This window comes from Paramormyrops kingsleyae, chromosome 1, assembly GCF_048594095.1.
Source record: "Paramormyrops kingsleyae isolate MSU_618 chromosome 1, PKINGS_0.4, whole genome shotgun sequence".
In the NCBI taxonomy this organism is placed as follows: Eukaryota; Metazoa; Chordata; class Actinopteri; order Osteoglossiformes; family Mormyridae; genus Paramormyrops; species Paramormyrops kingsleyae.
The window spans coordinates 36,104,809-36,124,957 of NC_132797.1; the positions used below are offsets into that span (position 1 = coordinate 36,104,809).

Below are 20,149 nucleotides of genomic sequence, written 5' to 3' on the forward strand. Positions count from 1 at the left end.
TTAATAACACGTGAAGTATAAGTATGAAAAATTATGATTTATTTATTTTTTTCTAGTATACCACAATCTCTGAAAGTTGCAGACTATGGAACTGCCGGAAGATTCTCCGGAGCGTGAAACCTGCTCAGCAGTTCTGTGAAGATGGCAGGCATCAGTGGAAGACAGACAGGCTGGTGCTTAGTCTGACTCGTGGTTGGAACTGTTAAGCTTATCAACATTTATGGGTCAAATTCCAAGATGAGTGATGCTCTGTACCAAAAAAGATGTGTGTCATGTCTTGAGGGAAGGGTTTTACACAGCTGCTTGAAAATGCGGTATATACTTGTTATTTATAGCACACCATGTATACCACTTTATAAATGTTATTCTATTTAACCAGAGGTGGAAAGTTTAGGTTCAGAAAGTAAAAATCCAGACCACAATTTTGTTTTAACGAAACAGTTGATCATATATAGCTGCATTCACAGAGTACTCAACTGGTTGGTTGGAACAAAACCTTGATTTGGATTTGTACTTTCTGGACCTGAACTTTCCAACTCTATATTTAATTATCATACAATTATATACAACGGTTTCTAACACTCCAGACTATTTAGACTTCTATTTTGCACTTTTGGATTAGATGCCAAAACTGCATTTTGTTGTTTGCACGCTTGTACTTTATGTAACAACAATAAAGTTGAATCTAATCTAACATAAAAAAGAAAGGAGCTATAGTAACTTGCTGGGGGAGCAAACAAAAAATTAGCTATAGGAGTCATCAGTAGCTAATAGTACTTCCTGTTGTAGCTATTAATTGAGATTGTTTTTTTTTTTTTTTTTTAAGTTTTATATAAAATTTATGACCAATGGAAAAGAATTTGCAATTGAAAAAAAGCTAAATATGCATGTATATAAATGTATGAGTCTTTTAGGTATTTTGTAATATTCAATACTACAATATGGTTCGGAAGCAGAAAATACACATTTCACAAATGGTAATATAGCAGGACAATAATGTTCATTTTTAGACAAAAAAAACTTTAAAAAAAAAGTGCAAATAAAAGCACAATACATCGTGAAACACAGTATACCGGTTTTACGTTACATTCTGACCTCAAGTTACCATACGATTTTAAAAGAAGCAACAGGATTACAAGTATAATTAACAAGTAACTAATTAAAAGAGTGTCATATAAAACATCTGTGGCTCTTCCAGTAGCAAAAAACAGAACTTTTGTAATAGCAATGCTGTATCATTTTGGTAGTTTGCTAATGCACACCAGTCCAATAAGTTGTATATTTTGTTCAGCAGTTTTAATATGACTGTGGCAAGATCGGCAAGATCGGCTAACTAAAGGTAATTACAACGGGAGTATGTTCCGATAAACCTATTGTAAGGCACAAGCACCATAAGGCGATTTAATACAGTACACCTAACCCAACAAACATAATAGCCTAACACTGTATTTCTAATATTCTAATAAGATTACATATTTAAGTAAGAGATGAATGTAGAAACATATAAAAATATATAAAATATATATTATATCAATGTTTAATGGAAAAATTGTTTGAACGTTCCACACTAAAAGAGTTGCGTTCTTTTCAGTATTCCTACCACTCTAGTCCCAGCTGCTGAGAGCTCTCATGTTCTTCTGTGCTGAATCTCCTGCTCTGACAAATATTCTCCACCATTCTGACTGCTCCTGCACCTTAGGCTCGAGGGAGAAAGCGCAGGTTGATGGGTCCAGATGGGATGAGGAGTGTTCGAGTCTTGGGTTCCAGAGTCGTGCTTCTGCTCTCTGGCTGAACCATATAATGCTGCATCAGCTGAGATTAAGACAGGCATTTGGGTGAGGGCTTATGGGTTGGCTGTAGATCCCAGCCACAAGAATGTAGCCATTTTCCATTCATAAAAACTTTAGCTAAGAATGTTGGCATTGACTATAAGGACAAGCTCTGTCATTTTGATTCTTACCCGGGAAAGAGCAAAGTACATCTCCAGCTCGGCCACACGCTTTCCGACACAGGCACGAACTCCCACCCCGAATGGGATGGAGCTGTAGGGGTGGTGCGGGAAGCGGTTTGTTCCCTGCCTGAGCCATCGTTCAGGAAGAAACTGCTCTGCGTTGGGAAACTCCCCCTCATCATGACTTGCGGCATAATGACAGAGGTGGAACTGAGTCTGCCAAGGAAATCATGGGAAAAAAAGGAAAGAAAAACACATCAAGAAATATGAAGAAACAAAGTTGGAGGGGGAATATGGAGGAATTCCAAGACCATGAGCCTGCCTTTTTGGGAAACCAGTAGGTGTCTACGACGACTTCATTATCCACTGTTAGGCGTCCATTCCCCGGGACCACCGGATATAACCTGGGGATAAGATGGAAAACTAAATACAACCTAGTTTTATGACTTTGTGAGATGTTTCCCATCACACCAGGCAACAATAACAGACATAGTTTTGTGAAACTTCACATGTGGAAAAAGAATGGGAAATGGCTTTGGTTCTTGATTTTATCACTGTCAAAAGTCCTGCTGTCTATATTACAATGTCCTATTTAATTGAGAATTTAAATTACAGTTCATAATTCATCTGTATCTGAATCACATGATACATGTACATGATTTTTTAAATATAACTGAATTGCCTTTTTAGTTAAATTAAATTCTAATGTAAATTTTCACTGAGCACACTCCAAACTTCTATGAATCTCTGTTCTTATGGCTAGGATGGAGCAGAACATTACAGATTGTTGTGAAGTGAAGTGAAACTTTATGCACACATAAACTATGCAATAATACATTTTTAAGCAGTACAATATACCAATATGTTCAAGTTACATATGAACCAGTCCCTGACCTCAGCATTGAAGAATACATGGAAAATACTCTGAAAACAGTTTAAAAAAAAACTGCAAACACGGGATGAGATGAGTGGATAATGTTGCGGCAGGGGTGCTACCTGAGTATCTCCTTGATGACAGCTTTCAGGTACGGCATCCTGGTCAGGTCTTCTGTCGTGGGTAACCTCCGCTCTGGGCACACTGAAGACACTTCCTGATACAGTCGCTCCTGTGCTGCTTCATCCCGGGCCAGGTGGTACAGTGTCCAGGACAGGGTGTTGGAGGTCTGCAGAACACGGGAGGGAATATGTTCACTGAAATGATGCCACCAGCTGGCTGTCATGAGCGTCTGATGCTACGCTAGAGACATATTTACCGTATCAACCCCTCCCAGCAGCAGCTCTGTGATGCTAATGTAAATCTCTGCCAGGGACAGCTTGCCAGAGGACAGCAGGTAGGTCAGGTACATCCCCTCCACCTGCTCCCCCTCTTCCACCTTGGCATTGATCTCATGCACCTTTCTGTTGATTAGCTTGCGTGCTACAAGTACACATACATGACCTGATTACAAATCAGTCACTGTAATACCACTGTCACTATTTTATCTTCTTTTTGTCAGTTTGACTACTTTTTCGTACATCATCCTTTTTAAACGATATAATTAAATTATTGGGTTATTGGGTCTCCATCAAAACCATATCCTACCCACGTCATAGAGGTCATCCCAGGCCTGAACAAAGCGCGCCCAATAGGGCAGAAAACGTCGAGTCCAGCGTGGGAAGAAGAGGACTGTTTCTGAGAGTGCCAGCATTTCACCCACTGCAGCTATGAAGCGCTGCGTGTCCTGGGGAATGTCCTCCTGGAGACAGCCGAGTCGGGTCTCGAACAGGATGGAGGAGATGCCTGGAGAAGGTCAGTCAGGGATGAGGAGAGAGGCGTTAAAACAGACAGCGACCTACAAAGCGTAGGACATTGGTCCAAGAGTGTGATCACATTAAAGGGACCTTAACTTGAACAAAGTTTACAGTCTGCGGAGCAGGATGAGCACCAGACCAGATCAAAAATCAAACAAAAACAAAAACAAAAAAAATCACATGTACCAGAGCATGTGAGCGGAGCGTGAGCGAGGAGCAGAGCGGTCAGAATTTAGTCAGAGCGCGGAGCGGTTTTTTTAATTAAGGCTGGAGCGGTCGCTCTGTCTCGCTCCAATTTCGCTCCGATACCGCTCACACTACGATTCTGAGGCATGCCCAAATCTACCCAGAATTCATCTGTACAATTATCAAGACGAGATGGAATTCGGAAAGTATTTCACAAAGGAAACTGATAGATCATACAAGTGTAATATTCTTATCAAACGTAAAGATGACAATAATGTAGAGCAAGAATAACAAGGTGGTGAAACTGTTTCAGTGAGTACAGATTCACTTTGGAATCATTTTTCTCAGAAACACTAGAGTGTTTTATGCGAACAGACGGAAGCCAGAGCAAAACAACAACAACAACAACAAATTTATTTTTGTATAGCGCATTATCACAACATTACATTGTCCCAAAGCGCTTTACAGCATCCCCACCGTGAGCAAGTTTTATATGCCAAAACGTGAGCAAGTTTTATATGGTTGTAGTATATCAAGTCTATAAATTAAAGTATAAAATCCTATATTGGTAAATATTGGTAATCAAATAAATTCGTTGTCATTCAAAGTAGGTCTAACAGGATTTTTTAAATTTCACGTAACGCTGTTAGTGAAATTTTATTTTATAGAGACGCAGCAGCAGCATCAACAGAAAAATTGAGGAATTTAAAACGTAGATGCTTGTATATTCTTTAGACTATTAAGACCATTGATTCCTTTATTTTGAAACCTATTTTTGTGTGGAATGCCATTGCCAAACGTGTCCGTTGTTGCCTATATATGTTGCTTAAAAATAAATATTTTCTGAGTGGCAATGTTGCAGGTTGCTCATATTTCTTTATGATATAAGGCTTCGGTTTAAAGTGACATTTGTTAGGCATGCAGGTTATTTGTCCCTCTTTTAAATTGGAGCGAGCGTGGAGCGATTTCACTGGAGCGGGAGGAAATTTTAGTGGAGCGAGGAGCGGTGTTGATCGGAGCGGCTTAGTGCGAATTAGAGCGGAGGAGCGGGCGGAGCCAACAGCCTCGTGAGCGAGGAGCGGAAATTCTCACCGCTCCACTCCGCTCACATGCTCTGACATGTACAGAAATAACGGTATACAAAATCCACAGTTTGAAACAAACCTCAGTTTTGGATTCACAGTTCAGTGCAATTTCACTATAACAAGGAAAACAGAATTTTAAAAAATCATTTATTATCAAAACTGCACACATAGTTAGAAACAGTTGTAAACCATAGGCAATGTGGCTGTTCGCATGTCTGAATGCGAAAACCTGTAGATGCTTATTTGCACATTGTAAAAATAAATAAAAATTCATAAATAATACTGCATTATGACAATCATAATCAACTACATCCCATCTAAGTCCCATGTTCTCCACTCCCAACTACGCTCGCATATCTGTAACCATAAACACCACTACAGCTGTAGTTATTTTTTAGCCCAATATGAATTTACTGGTAAAAGTGACTTAAATACTATGGGAGACTAATTTGCCGAGGCTGTTCCTGCCTGCTCCAGTCGTACACACACTTGGATGATGTTGTCTCAAATGAGTTGGCGTGTTGGATGTGTTCCAGCAACTCATCTGAGTTCAGTATAACACAGGTATAAGGCAGTCTCAACAACTACTGTTTTAAATCATGAGAGGGGGATATAAGGCTCTCGAAGGAAGAGTTGTGGAAGCCATGAGGGTCACTGACCTTCAAAGCCAAATCTGTAGAGCTCTCCAGCAAGGTCGCTAACCGTGTCCTGGTCATGGCTCCTCAAGCGCAGCAGTTCCAGACGTCGTAGCAGGTCACCCACAACCTGGTGAATCACTGGGGCGTACACGGATACTTCCTTCACCTTCAGCATCTTGGGGTTCAGGACGCTGCGGATGCGATACCACTCAGGACCTTTACTGAGGGAAAAAAAACATGGAGGAGGTTTTTAAGGAGGCAGAGTGGCACGATACGCTGTCTGCCAGCAGTGGTACCATTCAGAAACGCAGTAAAAACAGGAGCCCTCACTCAACATGAAGTCCGTAAGCTTGACCCCGCAGGTCACGGTACTCCTGCCAGTGTGGCAGAAAGGTCCGCACTGGGTACTGGCCCTCCTGCCGGATCACCTGCGCTATCAGCTCTGGGGTTGCCACATTAACGATGTCAAAAGGGCCAAAACGTGAGCGCCAGATGGGCCCATATATTCGGCGATGTTCAACCTGGGGGTTAAGGTTATGGTAAAGATCATGAGTTCAAACGAGAGGTACTGAGTGATTACAGTGAATCTTTAAACTACTTCTCTGACCTCTAAAAATGTGTTAAAATTATTTTGGGCAAACTCAAAACACACAAAAAATTCTGTCTTGGAGAAACCAAACCTCACAAGTGGTTTTAAAATAGTAATATCTAGATACTTTTCCTTCCAGCTGACAGGACGTCCTCTAAGCTACTAGATCTCTTTGCGAGTCAATGTTGAAAATTCAACATTCAGTATGCTGCCACATCTAGCTTCCTACCTGAATGCAATTCCTGTCCAAAGTCAAAATATTTTTAAAACACTCAGAGATGGGCAGCATTTCAATGAGACATATTTAAAGTATGCATTCCATTACTTCTGAGTATTTTGTAAGCAGACGTCAGATGTAAGTCAGATGCAATTAGTAACAACATACTTTCAGAGACTGTATTTTATGTATTTAAAATACTTAATAAAATATGTCGTTTTATTTCTTTGTTTTTTGTCATTTTAAGAACCTTCATCAACAGGCTTACAGACTTTTAAATATAGCTTTTCACCGTCTTGGGTAGAACTTCGTTGCGAACTTCGTTTCCCATGAGCGGTTATCCAAGGAAAGAAGCTGCTTTGATACTCCGTGCAAATTGCTTTAAAATAAAGTAGCCTACGTAGTCGCCCGCTAGTGACATTCTAGTAAATTTCAACAGGCATGCGCAGCCATGCAGTGGCATCTTGCGGTTTGTCATATATGGAAGACTTTATTAGCAATAAATCAGGCTAGCTACTTTTGTTCCTAAGGAGAAAATAAATTTCTATCAACTAACCGTTGAGGTTTTTATAGTATAGTAAAAAGGAGATCCAACTTGACGTTGAATATATGCATGGTTCCGTTTTTTTGAGCGTACATCTGGAAAAAGAGTTAACGCTTTGTGTTTGTGCATGTTCGACACCCTACTGTAAGACACAGAAAGATATTCATGCATGCAAATTAAGTGTTGGTGTGCCATCGCCACTAATGCTGTGGGACACACTGGGCATAAAATAAGAGCGGTTCTGAAACCGAGACCGAAACCGCCATACAGAACCGCGACATGCTGCAGGTTCAGCAAGTTGCCGGCAAGCTTAGTATTTTATAAACATTACACATTAAAAAGAAATTCTTTAACGATACACATATTCGTCGTGTACTGTTACTATTTTATATGTATTTTGTATTTTCAAATTATTTGTATTTTAATTAAATGCATTTCCTACCACCAGTGTTTTGTATTTTATTTTGTTACATTTGATGAGGAAGTATTTATGATTTATAACAAGATGTTTTTGACTGTATTTGTGTCCATCTCTGATAACAAATATACACGAAACCGTTTGTCATGTCTAACTTTAAATATACATCTTAATATATACTTTTAGGTACTGTCCTTACAACTTGAGATGTGTCACGAAAGTGGAAAGTCTAGCTGCGAGAATTAACTTGTCTTACACCTCCATAAGATCGAATATTAATTTAAAAATAATAATATCATATAAATATCGCATGTTTTACTTGCATAGCGTGGCTTTTGTCTGCATATCCCTTCACGAAGAGCCAGTAGGCGGTAGTAGCCAGGCTGGGTCCAGGAAGATCGTCAATGGTTTTAAGGTTGCCTGGGTTGACGGTGGACGACTGTAGGTTGATGTTGTTGAATCCGGATTTCGGTCCACAGCTCAGGCCCGATCGCCGGATGGCGGAGATCGAGGCTCCTCTCAGTGTCAACAACATGCCTTCGACGGAGGCAGCGATGTCTGCGCCGAGAAACCAATTCCGTTTCCACCAAGTCAACATATAGCCTAATTTGAAAATGGTGCCTTTTCCCCGAATAATTACTTATTAAAGAGGTGTTATCGGGTATTTGAGTGTTTCGTTTAGATACCTGCTTACCAGTATTAGAAGTTCAAGACTTGTTTAGATGTTGACAGCAACAGGCGCCAAGTAAGCTGTTTATCAAATGTAAGCAATTTGAGCTTTTCGGAGTGCTACTCAAAATAGCCAAAGTACGCCCATTGTGTTTATTTTTAAGTTATTAATGAACTAGTATAAATATAAAACATGAATATAAACTCACCTAAGGGCACGGTCTAGCTCCAAAGCCTGAGAAAATCAGGATATACTGCAGAAACGCAGCGACGGGCTTTCCTTTATCAACTTGGCACAAAATACTGTAATAACCGCGTTTGTCCCCTTGGCGGCAGTAAATAATCGCCTGCTGTTGTTTTCTGCCAAAATATTTTATTGGACATTTACTAAATTTCTTCAAAGATAATACAGGTTAGGAAAGGTTGGAATCAGAGAGCAGGATCAGCCAGCCTGGAGCAGTTGGGCTTAGGACCTTGATTACTCTGCCAGTCCCAGGATTTGAACCCATGTTCATCAACCCCATATTTAATACCCGTTAACCAGGCTTTATTAAAATACATTATTTTTCGTACGGTCAGTATGCAAGTGTCCAAAAATTATATTTTTATATAGTTAAACAAATGTGTTGGTGTTATCAAATTTATCTGTATATCCTCCATAACTGCTTATGCAATACAGGTTCAAGGTGAGCCTGTCCCAAAAAACACAGGAAACAAGGCAGGGAAGACCCATTAGGGGGCGATAAGCCGGGGTCCTGCCGTCCATGTGAGACCCAGATGGCCACAAAGCAACCTGCTGTAATGCTTGTCCTTGATATGAATAATTAACTCTAAGTTGTTCAAGTTCAGTTGTAATTTACCACCAGTGCAAGAACTCACCATGCACTGTTAGTGTTACAGCGATTGTTTGCTTACATACATACACATTTGTTCATTTGCAAGTTTTTAGCTGAAATACTCATTTTAAGTAAACGATACTCCAAAAGAATCCTGAAAAACCAGAAGGTAGAGATGCCAGGTTGGATTCCAACCAGAAGAATGACTGGAGACACACTGGTGAAATAAATATTTTTTATTACCATTACCACTCTAAAAAGGGCCAGTTGTCCAGACACTTGATCTCCTTCGTAAACTTAACTGGTCCTCACCATCAGATGAGGTGTTGGGTATTTAATCAAAAACAAGTCCTGTCATTTCTTGCAGCTTTTTTATCATGCATAAAATCTTAATCTTAAAAAAAGAAAATAATTATATTAAAAAAAATATGCGTACCACTGATATACAGATTTGATATAAACAGGCTTATTGGTCACAAACCAAATAATTATAAACATGGCTTCTTATACAATAGATAAAGAGAACAAGGTGGAGGATTATACTTTCAGAACCAGTTAAGTGTTACCGCTTCTTTACTTTTAAAAAAGTCTCTTAAATTTCTACATTTTGTACATTTTTTTTCTCCCTACCCACCCCCCAGTAAAAGTCATACAGCCAGAATGCATGGGCATTTTGGGTGCAGTGTCCTGGGACCAGGCAGTGTGGTGGACACCATATACACACGCACACACACGTACACTTGCACACATGCACACGCAAACACAGAAATCCTCAAAAGTGCACTCAGGACTCTGCAGCAGAAGCAGTCATGGCATTGTGGTATTAAAAGTACTGACTGAACTATATTTGTATGTGCTGTATGTTTCTGCTTAAAGGCATCGAAGCTCGTGGAGAAGGCCGCAGTGCCCCGCCCCCTTTCTCATCATCATTTAAGTGCTTTATACAAACACCTTGCTACTACTATACAGCCCTAAGCTAAGTCAGATTCAAGTGAAAGAGAAGAAGGCATCTGAAGTATCGTGGTTGTACATTGCCAGCAGGAGCTGAGGGTTTAGGATGATACATTCCTGATATTTCCAACAGCAGAGCTCCCAGAATGCACTGCTCTGCTGCCTCTGAGCCCTAACGAAAAAAAGGACACACACAAAGATCCCTGTCCATTCTGGAACGGGTTCTTTCACATGAAGCGGTAACGCATAGTCGCTCAGAAACTACATACAACACATTTGTACATGCCAGCATACTCAGCAATTATTACATCAGTGTAGAAATCATATTCCTCAAAAATGTGCAAAGGGTCAACATTTAAAAAAAAAAAAAAAAAAAAAAATCTGTACATACAACTACAGTTAAATCAACAAAAAAAATTCATACTGTGATTTGATGTTTTTGCCTGTAAAACAATATCTATCCTCCAATGTTGTAAATCATTTATTCAAACCATTTAAAGCTCCATGTTACTTAAGCTGGACCAGAAGGGCAGAAGCTCATCATCATTTTCTACTGTGTCAATGGCAGAGTTTTCCCAAGCAAAAGCTACAAGAGGAGGTAAGGATCACCTAAACTGCTCTGAAGTTAGCTTGACTATAAATGTTTTATGACCAATACTGACAGGTCACTTTGGGGTAAATTTCATTATGTCGTAAGTCAAGTATGGAAATTGAGGTGCCTTTTTAAATGAGTACCAGATAATATTTCAACTCTTCATACCTTCAAAAAAGGCAAACAAATCTAAAAGCCTTTTAAAATATAATTTCAAAGTTAACACAAAAAAAAAAAACATACATGATAAACCATGCTCTCTGGTCAAACGAACCACGCTGTCTACTCTGCCAATTCCTAAGATGGTTAAAACTTCCCCTAGTCCAGCTTCTTCAATAACCACAGAATGGACAGTACCGAAAAGAACAGCTGAAAAGAACTGGTCAGGTCTGCAACATTGAAAAGTGCAACATGTACCATAAAAAACAAATACATTTTCAGAATAATTACAAAAATGCTCAACCCATAGGCACTATGACAATCACAAAATGGATCTGTATGATTTACAGCATGGGAGGGCAGATAACTACTATTTCACACAATAGAAATAAAGTTATTTAATAGCTTACTTTTTTAAAACTTAAGGTTGTGACTGTAATGGTACCTTCAAACCTAAAGTGGTAGAGGGCTAGGAGACCATTCCCCCAACCAGACCCTATATACACAAAAGACCACAGAATTGGCAGAACTCAGGACTGAGGTCTTTCTATTAAAAAATGTAAAGTAAAAAAAAAAAAAAACACCTGCAAATGAGTATTTACAAATGTCTTGTGTTTTTAAAGTTCCATTTTGTTTCTCCGATAGGAGAAGGGATTGATTGTAATTAGCACTTTGTGTCTCTACAACTTCGACCCAGGACACTGAGCGCAGAAATCTTACTAATTACTATTCATATTTATAGTGAAATAATAGAATAACAAGAATAAGGGCCTTGGTAATAACAGTACTGATAAGTCTAGTGATTGGCACTGTTGAAATATAAGCAAGGTGAGAGACAATCTGGTTGCTTCCTACCCAATACTGGCTTTCGTGACCAGATCTATTTAAATCAACCCAAACTTTACTGCAGAGGATTTGTTTGCAGGTACATACCATACATATTTGTGAAAGAACATCTGTTGCCTTGAAGAAGTTAGAAGACGGCTTCATAATGATAGGCCTATGCGATGCTGTGCGAGCACCAAGACCCCTGCTGCTCGGCTCCAAAAGAAGTGGAGTGTCACACTACCAGCAGTTCTGGATGCCACCTTTTGTTTACCGAGCACACGGTTACACTTCTCTGGATTTTTAGCAGGCATCCAGTCATTCCACCTCCCTCTAACTAGACATTGGCGGATTGCAAACGAAGGGAGGAGAGCCAGGCTTACATCCTGTCATCTCGGGAAGGAGCTGTAATGACTCTCAGGCAGAGGGCAATGCAGATAAATGCAAGATATCTACACGAGTGTTTAGTAAACTTTGCAAAAGGCTGCTTTCCAAAAAGCTACACTGCAAATACAGCCTTAAAGTAGCAGACAGAGAAGACAATTTACGAAACTGATGGCAACGATGAACAGAGCTTAAAATATCACACAACATGTACTATTCAAGTTATAGGACATTTGTGGTTGTAAGGTTTCAATTTTTTTTAGTAACTTATAAGTCTATGTTGACGGAATTCCTCACATCCATCTGTAAGCAGCTCTCAGAAGTCAAAATGTTAGGTCCACTGGTACGTTTCAGAATCAAACCAGATTGTCTCTCTCAACTCCCACAGATCCAGAGTACTACTGGATTCAAAAGACAAATATCAACTCCACAAGATAGATATACATATATATAAAAAAAATAAAATAACTACAAAGACTTCTGTCTTTTTGTCTTTACGGGCACTTACCCAACAGTGAAATTAAGGTGCAATGTTTTCACTCAGTCTATTTCCAGAACTGTAAGAGCAAACAGACACAGGTGAAACCCTGATAGTTCTAAGTGTTTTCCGTAATTTTTTTTTCTTTTTAAACAAAGGACTTGGAGAGGATGGGGAAGGCAGATACACAGAGGGGGATCGGGATCTGGGTTTGCCAAGGATCTGGTTCAGGGCTTCCAGGGAGGAACTACTGCACGAAGATGTGACGCAGCAGCTCCTCCGCAGCCGGTCGCTGCTTGGTCTCCACGAATATGCGCTTGAGAAAGTCACGGCAATGGTCTGACACGTGCGCCGGCAGCACAGGGTTCGTGGGCTGAGTGGCAATTTTAAATATGGCCGCCATTGCTTCAAACTCCGCCCAAGGTGGGCGTTGTGTGAGCATCTCCACCACTGTGCAGCCCACACTCCTAGACAAAGGATGAAGGAGGAGAAAAAATGAGAACCAAACAACCAAGCCAACAAGAGCATATAAGTATTCAGGGTTGGAGTGTCTCCCTACCAGATATCTGCCTTTCGGCCGTACCCCTCTCCACTAATCACTTCTGGGCTCATCCAGTAAGGAGTGCCTGTGACAGACTTGATCCCCGTCCCAGAAAGGCAGATTGTCTGTAGGCGTCTGCTTGCCCCAAAATCACCTAGTTTCACATTTCCAGCAGAGTCTCGCAGGATGTTGGCCCCTAAGAAGAGTACCATGAACATTCCATTCAAAGAAGCCTACATTTCCCAGCATTCAGTTCTCCCAGCAGTGTTTTCCCACCAATCCCTATCAATTTTCCACCAATTCCCAAAACCCACCCTAACTGAAGGTCCAACCATTTTGCCATGAAGCTGACCTTTAATATCTCTATGGACAATCATGTTGCTGTGCAGGTAAGACACCCCCTCCAGGATCTGTCGTGTGTACTTCCGGGTGACGTTTTCTGTCAAGGCACCATAGGACTTCAACTGGTCCTTAATGGAGCCCTGTAGAGAAGACATTAGTGGGAAAGAAGTGACCAGAAGGTTATTAAAAACTTCATAATGGCCTTCATAAACAGTCCAAAGCTCCCGAAGAAGCGTTCTTATCTTAGGTGCAATATGCACGTGTTTGTGCGCATGCACATCTCTCACCCCAGGCATGTACTCCATGAAGATGGAGAGCGTTTTCTCCTGTGTGTCTCGCAGACAGCCATAATACTGCACAATCCTCTCATGGAACAAGTTCTTCAACAGCTGGATCTCACATTCCAGGGCGCTCACCTCCTACAGACAAACAAGCAATTACATGTACAATCACAGAAGCACAGATAAACATACACACAGCAAGATATCTTCTCTGTGTAAACTAGCAGATAAAAATGATCTGGCTTCTCAGTAATAAATACCCTAATAATACAAGATGTAATACTATAAGCATATTCATATTTTAAAGACATAATCAAAACAGTCATACATAATGTCGGATAAAAATAACATATTCCAGTCATACATGTAAATGGCTATTCAGAAAAAAATTTACTTGCCTTGCTAGTTTCTGGGCTGTCTGGGTCAAACTGGACCTGTTTAACGGCCAGTTCGCGGCCCGTGTCGGCATCGTAGCAGAGGTAGACGCGGCCGAACGCACCCTGACCCAACAGCTTCCCCAGCCGCCAGTTAGTGGGGGCGCGTGGTGCTGCGGGCAGAGGAGAGGAGAAGCGTGAGCTAAGGAGGGAGGGAGAGAGAGCGCCACACCGCAACCGCAAGACAGCGCCACCCACAGCGGCTCGGCGGGCTGATGTCCATGACGGAGAGCATGGCATTGGCCTCGATGTCGCTCCCCCGGCGGCGCCGGCCTGCCTCCTCCAGCTCGGGGGTGAAGATGCTGCTGCCGCTGCTGGTGCTGAGCGACTGCTCCGTGGGGCTGAAGCTCACCGGCGAGCGGAAGCTGTGGCCCTGGTTGCGTCGAGCACGGGGAAATGTCTTCCGCCCTGAGGGAGGCACAAGACCGGAAACCGAGTCAGTCCGCATTTATCTACCAGGGCTTTGTGAGAGAGATTCCACTTGCACTGCTATTTTGTTCAAATATGAGCAAATAGTTACTATATTTAGGCTCATGGTGGTTTTATTCACACAAGAGAGTTCTGAGGGCAGAACGAAAAATTATTTGTTCAGAGAGATAACCAATCAGACTGGAGAGGAGGTAGGTCCAAGCAACTAGAGGAGGCAGGATCAACCAAGCAGATGTCTTGGCCCCAACCTCCCCTAGTTGCTTGGACCCACCTCCCCTCTAATCTGATTTGTTCAGAGAGATAACCAATCATTTGTCGTTCTGCCCCGTTTGCAAAAGCTGTATTTAGTAAATATCCACAGTAAACATTTACTATTTACTATGGTTTAAACCCAACAAAGGAAGCTACCAACATATTGTACAATGCCCCACTTCAGTAAACTTTGACAAATTATTTTAAAAAATACATTTAATGATTTTTTTTATAAGAGCATCCAGACAGCAGTGCTCTGGTTGGACTGGCTGCCTGTGCAGTGAGGATACAATAGCTCAATGATCACAACAAAAGCTGTGTAAACAGTCAGGTTATACCATCGCTGTAGTCCGGGTGACCAAAAGAGATGTGGTAACGCCGGGGGTATGTGCCACCTTTTCCAGTCTTCTCAAAAACAGGGATGTCATAATCTGGAAGCACAAAGAGGAGAGAAATCTTTAACAGATTCATTAATGCAGAGATTAGCAAGGCCTACTGCTCTGAACCCCAGCAGATTCTCACCACCCACCTGCGAATTCCTGATGGTTGTCGGGGTAACTCTGGGCCCGGGGCATGCGGGTTTTGGGGTAGGTGTCACTGGAAGGAGAGGCATGATCATCAGCTAATCATCCAGCAAGCGCAACCTGCTAAACTGTGTGGCCTGTATGTCCCACCTGTCCAGAGGGCTGTCGAGGGAGGGACAGCTCCCAGAGGCCGAGTTCTCAGGGCTGCTCATGGACAGGGGATCCAGCATCTAGAGCAGAGAGACACAGAAATCATAACTGTTACCTCAGTGAGTGGTGCAGAGCGTGGCAGTGGTGAGGCCACCTTGCTGACCCCCACTAGCCCCCGCTGGGTCGGCCGGCTGGGCTCACCTGGTCCATGCTCTCAGGGATGAACTCGCCCTCGCTGTTGATGCTGGTGAAGGAGCCGTTGCGAGCCACTTGCTGCAAGGCGTCAGGGATGTATCCCGGGGGAGGCGAGCTTCGGTCACTCGAATGTGATCCTGCTGCAGAAGCAGAACAAAGGGGCCACGCTTCTAAACTTCTCAACGTTTGAGTTGACAGGGAAACATGTTTTTGCACATTTATAATACAGATGGTGAAATCACTGCACATTGAAAAAGTATGCCAATCTCAAATCACGGTTTCCAGATTCTTTTGTTTCTATCACAGCGTCCACCTTCTTTCACGAGTCTAAAACATGCCAAATGTTCCTAGGAAACTGTATTAAGTACTGAACATTATCTGATGGAAGTGCTTTTAATCACAAATTACTTCGACACACTCAAGACAATATATGCATTGTATGTCTATTTAAAAATTCATTTTTCAGAAATTACTCTGTTAAAACTTGTTTTATTGTTGTGCTTATTTAACAAACACCTCACCAGTTAAGGTCATCATGTTCTTCTTGTCTGTTCCCCTGAAAACTGTGTTGTCCAGGTTCTCAAAGGCAGGCAAGAGCCCCATGTTTCCAGTGGAGCTCTGAGTGAAGCATCGTGAAACACACTTTAAGCACCACTCCACATCATAATGAAAGGCCAAACTAGCGCAATAAAACCTTGTTCACTTACGTTTACATCATGATTTACTTTCTTTCATATCATTCTATTTCATTCTAAAGAATATAAAGTAATAACATGACAGAGGTAAATGAAACCTTATGGTGCACACAATGCAAATAAGCAGTAATATGACTGGAAACCAAACTGATTAAAATATGAGCAAATATAGAGTAAAAGCAATGCAGAAGGTGAAGGGAGTGGACAGTCTCTAACCTGTAAGGAGGAGTGCAGAACCAGCAAGATCTTCAGGCTCTTCATGTGTACACTGCGATCCAGCAACTCCACCGCCTTGTCCAAGTCATCTTGTGTGGACAATGGGATGACCAGCTACTCAGGGAAGGCCAGAAACAGAAAAGAAATGGAGGAAGACACAGGAACATCAAGAGAAAGTCATGCATCGGTTCATAAAAAAAAAATAATAATAATCTCGACCACACAATGAAGTTTCCCATGCAGCTCAAAAGAGGAACTACCTCGTTGTTGGTGTAGTGTAGGTCCATGGCCTGACCAAAGGCAACCTTGGCCTTAAACTGCAGGTCATCCAGCCTGACAGGTCGAGGGAACTGCAAAATCCTTTGCAACGAAAGGAAACGCAGATGGGTGCTCTGTCACATCCGTTGCATCAGTCTCAGAACAGCTATGGCTTCCAAAAAAAAACATTTTCCGGCTCCTCTTACCTCTTCTCACCTCTGTACTCAAACTTTACCCGCACATCATTCTACAAAAGCAGAAATTCCATTTCAAATTTAGGCAGTATGCAATAATGGCAAGCTTTACTGACTGTTTACTTACTCATCTACTGTTAATTGGGTACTAAAACGTGGAATGAGTAGCATTTTAATTTTACGGAGTCTTAATTCACCACTGTAGTAATGCAATTATTGTGTATATCATTATTATTATTTAACTACAACTACTTTTTGCACACAGCAGCTATGTTATTCATCAGGTTTGTGGGGCCACAGAGGACTGTGGTCCCGTAATAAAATTAGCATTACAGCAAATTATGTGGAATACAGGTGAGTGAGATGTGGGGGCCTGCTGGGTTTCCACGTTGGCAATCGAAGGTGAATCCAGACCTGATTCTTGGGTGAGGAGGCTTTAGGCTTGCCCAGGTCTGCAAGAGACAGAGCAGGGCGGCTGGAGCGATGCAGCTCAGCCAGGTCCTGCATGATCGAGTTCAATGCCTCATCTGTGGGGATCACATCAAATCAGTGGTGCTAAAGTTTAAACATCATACAGTGTCATAAATAATGCAGCATCCGACAAATATGCTCACGCAATAAACGGCATAAAGCTGAAGCTGAACGGTGAAGCTGAGTGATGCACTTACCCATCGCGCTACTTTATTGACCCAGGAGCCCAGAGCAGGGGATTCTCCCTTCAGAAGGGGATCCTTACTCCTTAAGGAGAGAAGAATGGATTGGTTTTAACAGCTAAATAAATGACCATGTTCTGCACATTAAACTCTTCTATACATTTGTTTATTTAGCAGAAACTTTTATCCATAGTAATGTACAAGGCACCACAAACATACATTTGTTAAGGGGTCAACTAGGGATAAGTGAAGCTAGGCTGAGCTGCCAATGAATACCCAGGTACAAGGGCATGCAAGTGCAAGCACTACTGGAAGACGTTCTAGAAAGGTAATGTGTTTTCCTAATTAACTCTGGATAGCACGAAAGAATAAACGTATGTGAAATTAAATTCACCTGCTATGGATGTTGCACAAGACATATTTAAGACATGATCAATTTAGTAAGAATCTTATCCAGTTATAAATCATTATATGATGTTATAAATGATCAGAACTTTAGGGTTAACCTTTCACACAATTAGCATAAATGTCAAAGTACAGCAATCAAATAATGAATAAAAAAATACAGCAATCAAATAACACAAATACCGCTGTAAGCAGCTCTAAAATATTTTCAAACTTCACTGACAAGTTAAAAACAGAAAAATGAGAAGAGGTTCACTCCAGCTCCCATTTACACATTTTATTCCCAAGTACGCAACATCATAATCCAAGATGGTTTCTCAAAAACAAGGGTTTCAGTCCTTCAGTGTATGTAATTCCCCATGGAGCACAGTGAGTCTGGCAGAGAATTCAGTCTGATTACATATCATCATCACATGCTACATCTCTCCAAGGTTCAAGTACTCCACATTCCTGCCAGACAGCAGTCTGATGTCTTAATTCCCATTGGTTGTGCAATGTTATCCTCCTAGGCTGCCAAATAACTTATTAACCACAAGGTATTTGTGATTGAGATTCTTTCTGTGTAAAATTAGAAGAATCTGGCTCTTCTTCACAACCAGTTCTGTACATCTCCTTATCCATGACCAATTCATCGTTTGCCAAAACCACAGTATCTGTATCCTGGCCAACATCTACAATAGTGCAACTAGACTGTTCAAGCTGTGCAGGATGTAAGCATTTTACGTATTTGGTCTTGCACATAGCTTCTACAAGTCTGATTCCTCAGTTCACTACAAATTACAGCTTGCATCTTATTTAAAACCTTGATTCCTGACCATAGTGTGTTAATGACATAAAACTACAATACGCAAGGAATGTCATATGCAACTGCATAGTCTGCATAGACAATTATCTGTGCCGTTACTCGTGTGAATCAGCTTTAATATTATACCATCTATAATATCATTGTTGTAAGTACATTTCTGAGCTCGTTTCATTTTAATATAACCAAGGTCTGTTTGATATTACGATACACTAATGTGTATTTGGATTTGAATCTGTTTCCTTTCTAAGATATTACATGCATTGTTTTACGCCTTATAGGAATCTTTATACTTATTTCAGTCGGCTAAATTAACAAAATAAAGCGTATTTCGAACGTAGTTTTCAAATCGTTAAATACTAAGTGAAGGAGTAATTTTTCCAAAATATTGTGAACTTGAATCACTGTGCCGATTTCAGGATGATATCACCTCAGCATCATTACAGTTCTCGACAATAGCCATAATCGATATGGAATACACGACTAATTATTCCAAAATATGTACATTTAATATTGCATTTCACTGTCGTTTCGCCATTAGCATTTAAGCGAAATCTACAGCAGACGCACACCATATAAAAAGTAGATATGCAAACTTTAAAATGACCTAGTTTTAGTGAACTCTGCATAAGCAACATTATTACTCTAAATTAAAGATATTGCAGTTTGAACATAGGACGATGACATTAATCTCTTATTGGGGGAAAAAAAACTACTATTAGCTAGCTAATAGCTCTGGGTGTCGCTGACAAATTAACCAGCGTGCGCCTCTATAGGTCTTTTAAAACAATCTTTACTATTTACGTGTCAATTTTAAAGAACTAGCATATAATGTGAAAGCAATTTCTTGTTCGTAATATTAAGTGATTCGATAACTGTTTTGTCCGCTGATGTTGACATGCCCCTGCATCGATGCTAGCCTGTGAAACTAGATTTTCATTTTTAGTACTGATACTATGGTTGCTATATAGGATGCAGCAAAAAAGCCGTACGCGTACCTATGGCATATATTGTCTGAAATGTTTAATTTGCTGTGCTTACCCGGGCAGATTATTTCCGTTTACTTCCTCATTCACAGGGCCGGCTGCTAGAGCCTCGGCCCTGATGATGGGCGCCTTACAGCCGCAGAGTTCAGGGTCCGGCTCTAACTTGCACTGGAGTCCGAGGCTGCTGCACACTCGGCGTTTCTAGGCGCAGGCCACACTTCCTTCCATGCGATCTGATGCTTTATCTGCTCTTACTGTTACAGTCGGAGGCTGCGCCTAATGATGTCTTATCCCTGCTAATGCGAATCTGTGTATAGAAAATTAGTCTCGCAAAAAGAAAGCAAAAATGTCTTGTTTAATACTTGCTATTCCACGTATCCACCCCCAGATTAACGCAACAGACAGTTCCGAATAGGAGTACAGTATTTTGACGTTGGGTTGTCATGTGACTTATTTCCCGGAAGACATCTTTTTACGAC

At 41.1% G+C, this 20,149-nt stretch overlaps 2 protein-coding genes across 6 annotated transcripts; both read right to left on the minus strand.

Moving 5' to 3' along the window:
- Positions 1–16: 16 nt before the first annotated feature.
- Positions 17–8,401, minus strand: cyp27a2 (cytochrome P450 family 27 subfamily A member 2). 4 transcript variants are annotated; one of them, XM_023805879.2, is made up of 11 exons: positions 8,298–8,378; positions 8,114–8,169; positions 7,739–7,977; positions 5,982–6,172; positions 5,673–5,872; positions 3,534–3,731; positions 3,205–3,368; positions 2,948–3,114; positions 2,274–2,355; positions 1,961–2,167; positions 17–1,812 (listed from the first exon to the last, which is right to left on the minus strand). In XM_023805879.2, exons 3-11 carry the CDS (start codon positions 7,952–7,954, stop codon positions 1,696–1,698), a joined length of 1,542 nt encoding a protein of 513 aa, XP_023661647.1. In that variant the 5' UTR covers positions 7,955–7,977; positions 8,114–8,169; positions 8,298–8,378; the 3' UTR covers positions 17–1,695. The 4 variants fall into 4 exon arrangements, with proteins under 4 accessions (XP_023661647.1, XP_023661645.1, XP_072570996.1 ...); XM_023805877.2 differs by lacking the exon at positions 8,114–8,169 and having other exon boundaries at positions 8,298–8,401; XM_072714895.1 differs by lacking the exons at positions 8,114–8,169; positions 8,298–8,378 and having other exon boundaries at positions 7,739–8,107.
- A 744-nt stretch (positions 8,402–9,145) lies between these two features.
- On the minus strand, positions 9,146–20,127 carry map3k2 (mitogen-activated protein kinase kinase kinase 2). Of its 2 annotated transcripts, none has more exons than XM_023806072.2 (17): positions 19,726–20,127; positions 17,493–17,562; positions 17,239–17,351; positions 16,837–16,877; positions 16,633–16,732; positions 16,373–16,486; positions 15,983–16,079; positions 15,468–15,598; positions 15,267–15,346; positions 15,122–15,189; positions 14,931–15,023; positions 14,110–14,319; positions 13,876–14,024; positions 13,484–13,615; positions 13,207–13,336; positions 12,873–13,050; positions 9,146–12,780 (listed from the first exon to the last, which is right to left on the minus strand). In XM_023806072.2, the coding sequence occupies exons 2-17, from the start codon at positions 17,494–17,496 to the stop codon at positions 12,561–12,563; spliced, it is 1,860 nt and encodes a 619-aa protein (XP_023661840.1). In that variant the 5' UTR covers positions 17,497–17,562; positions 19,726–20,127; the 3' UTR covers positions 9,146–12,560. The 2 variants fall into 2 exon arrangements, with proteins under 2 accessions (XP_023661840.1, XP_023661839.1); XM_023806071.2 differs by having other exon boundaries at positions 15,468–15,601.
- Between the last annotated feature and the right edge of the window lie 22 nt (positions 20,128–20,149).